Consider the following 3,056-nt stretch of genomic DNA (forward strand, 5'->3'; position numbering starts at 1 on the left):
GTATATATTTTTATTTTTTTATTTACAGTCACAGTAGCTGTATATCATGAACTCTAAAACAGCAACAACAAAAAACAACAAAAACAGATTTATTTTTATTATAAATTAAAAAGCCAAAAGTCATTATCTGAACCAGTGATAAAAGCGTGTTTTGTTTTTTTTCGTAGGCCTGGAGAGTGTCGATCACTACCCCATCCTAGTGGCTGTTACAGGGATATTGGTGCGCATTCTGGTCGACTCCGATAAACAAGGGTGAGTTTATGGCTTTGTGTTTCATTATTTTCCCCTGTATATAATGGGATTTCCACATTTATGCGTGTTGCCGGGTTGAATTACTGAAGTAGACTGAGAAAATGTGCATTAAGGTAATATACGGTCACACCTCCCAGCTCTGCGCCGTAGTTTCACACAAACCAAGCTTCTGTTTTATTTGATTCGGTCTGGATGCGGTCAGTGGGACTCCTCGACTTTAATTTTCTTCCTAACTAAATAACAAAATGACGATAATGATTTTACTTAATTGTAAACTTGCTAAAATAAAAATGGAAAATTATTTTGTGTTGTGTTGTTGTATTATATAAAATATAAATATGTATTTATATTAATTAAACATCTAATTTTCAGAAATGTTTATTATTTAGACATAAGTATTATAAGTAGTAGTAATAAAAAATAGTAGTAACTATAGTTATGCACACACACACACACTTTTATAATATATACTGATAAGAGTTAAATTATGCATTGTATATACAGTATGTATATTGTGTGTGTATATATATATATATATATATATATATGTGTGTGTGTGTATATGTGTGTGTGTGTGTATAATTCTGGTCGACTCCGATAAACAAGGGTGAGTTTATGGCTTTGTGTTTCATTATTTTCCCCTGTATATAATGGGATTTCCACATTTATGCGTGTTGCCGGGTTGAATTACTGAAGTAGACTGAGAAAATGTGCATTAAGGTAATATACGGTCACACCTCCCAGCTCTGCGCCGTAGTTTCACACAAACCAAGCTTCTGTTTTATTTGATTCGGTCTGGATGCGGTCAGTGGGACTCCTCGACTTGTGTTTCTGGTTGGCGTTTTCCTTTTCAAAGAGCACATTTGTTCTGAGGAAATGGGCACAAGGCGGAGGTTTGTGTGTGTTGGCATGAGTGCCGTGTGACTTTGGTCTGAGCTCCAGGAGCAATCAACAGTTAATTGCATGGTCTGCTGCCTGAGGGGGAGTCTGACAGCCGCCGCGTCCCTGTTGTGTGTCTGTGGGCCGAGAAGAGGGTCAGAGCAACAGGATTCAGGACAGAACCTGTCCTGTGGGGAGGTGAAATCTAATAACGAGCTCCTGTTGAAAGAAATTAGACTTCTGAGAGAGCAAAGAAAGGACAAACGGTCTCCAATCCATCACCATTGCTCCAGCTCTCAGGAGGTTTATTTTTTTTTTGTGGCATTTGAAATTTTGTTTCTACTATAAGCTGTAGCTTTGTGGCAATTTTGTTCTTACTGTTGTATTAGTCCTTCAATCTATATAATTGTTTCAAGATATTTACAAACAACATGCACACTACCATGCAAAATGAACATAATAATTTTAATCAGCAAGGACACAAATCAAAAGTGACCGTAAAGACATTAATAACGTTACACAATATTACAACTTCAAATAAATGCAGTTCTTTTAAAAATATTTACCAAATAATACAGAAAATAATGCATCATGGTTTCCACACAAATATTAAGCAACACAACTGTTTTCAACACTGATAATAATATTAAATGTTTATTGAGCAGCAAATCAACATAATAGATTCAATATATTCAAACAGAAAAGAGTTATTATAAATTGTAATAAAATACTGTTTTTACTGTATTTATGATAAAATAAATGCAGCCTTGGTAAACAGAAAAGTCTACTTTTTAAAAACATGGCAAAACAAACAAAAAACAATAAATAAATAAATAAAACCTGTTTAGACTTGGTGGAAAATGCCAATGCTTATTAATATTTTTCTTAAATTATAGGCTAATACAGGTATTTGATTTACTTCATGGCACACAGAAATGTGTGACAATTTATTTAGTTATTTATTCAAATTAAATTCAATATTTACTGTGACAGGGTTGAAATAATATAGCAACTATTTAATATAGCACTGTATGTTTAGTACACGTGATAATAAATAATTATTTAACAATTTTTTAGAGTTTTTGGTGTTCTCATACTAGCTCTCATACTTTGGGCCTGAGATGGAAAAATATTAAATTAAATTAAATTAAAAATAAACAAAACAAATGGCAGTATTTCCTGAGAATGAGCAAAATGCTTTCTCGTTGCTGGTGAAAAGCATGGTGAATAGTGTAAGAACGCAAATTGGGACACAGTCTGCATTTGCTTATCTGTATTTAAAAAAAAAAAAGAAAAGAAAGAAAGAAAAAAGTATTGCATATCCTTTCAAAAGACATCTCTTTCAGAAATGTATTTTTTGATATGCAGCTTTGATATTTGTCTGGGGTGATGAAATAATTAAATCTACCAGGCATATAACTAGGATCACGACTGGCCTTCAAGGCCACTTCTGAGGATATTTAAAGGATAGTCCTGCGTGTAGCTGGAATCTGATGAAGCTGTCAGTAGAAATGGGCAGTGGACAGGCTTTTATTGCCATCGCTCTAAGGCCACTGATTTCTTGTTTTGATATCACTGTTGCATTTTGAGGGTTTGACTGCTGCTGCTCTTGTTCAGTATTCTTTATGTGCAGCTGATTTAGTAGTTCGATGTCTTTTGAGATTAACTGTTAGATTTGAGAATTAAGGTGGAGTCTATTTGTAAAATGATGCTCATGAGGCTTTTGATTTATTTGAATAGCTCACAACATTTAAACATCACAGTTTGCAGTGTGATACAGTATAAAATACACTTTTACTAATAACATGGACACCTTTTTTAGCATCAAAAGATTTGTTACATTTACATTTGTTTAATCTTTGTTTTTGTTTTGTTCTGTTTTTTTTTTTTTTTTTTTTTTTTTTTTTTTTCTTTTTTTTTTTTTG

At 33.0% G+C, this 3,056-nt stretch overlaps 1 protein-coding gene across 1 annotated transcript in view; it reads left to right on the forward strand.

The window, feature by feature from the left end:
• The window catches only part of LOC107661915 (E3 ubiquitin-protein ligase RNF123-like), a gene marked incomplete at its 5' end in the record, with an annotated part of 143,018 nt that overhangs the window by 57,536 nt on the left and 82,426 nt on the right, over positions 1-3,056 (forward strand). Inside the window, one exon of the mRNA XM_016451706.1 lies at positions 168-252. Coding sequence (XP_016307192.1) covers positions 168-252 — 85 coding nt within the window. The remainder of the gene's footprint in view (positions 1-167; positions 253-3,056) is intronic.

This window comes from Sinocyclocheilus anshuiensis, unplaced genomic scaffold, assembly GCF_001515605.1.
Source record: "Sinocyclocheilus anshuiensis isolate Anshui unplaced genomic scaffold, SAMN03320099.WGS_v1.1 scaffold751, whole genome shotgun sequence".
Taxonomy (NCBI): Eukaryota; Metazoa; Chordata; class Actinopteri; order Cypriniformes; family Cyprinidae; genus Sinocyclocheilus; species Sinocyclocheilus anshuiensis.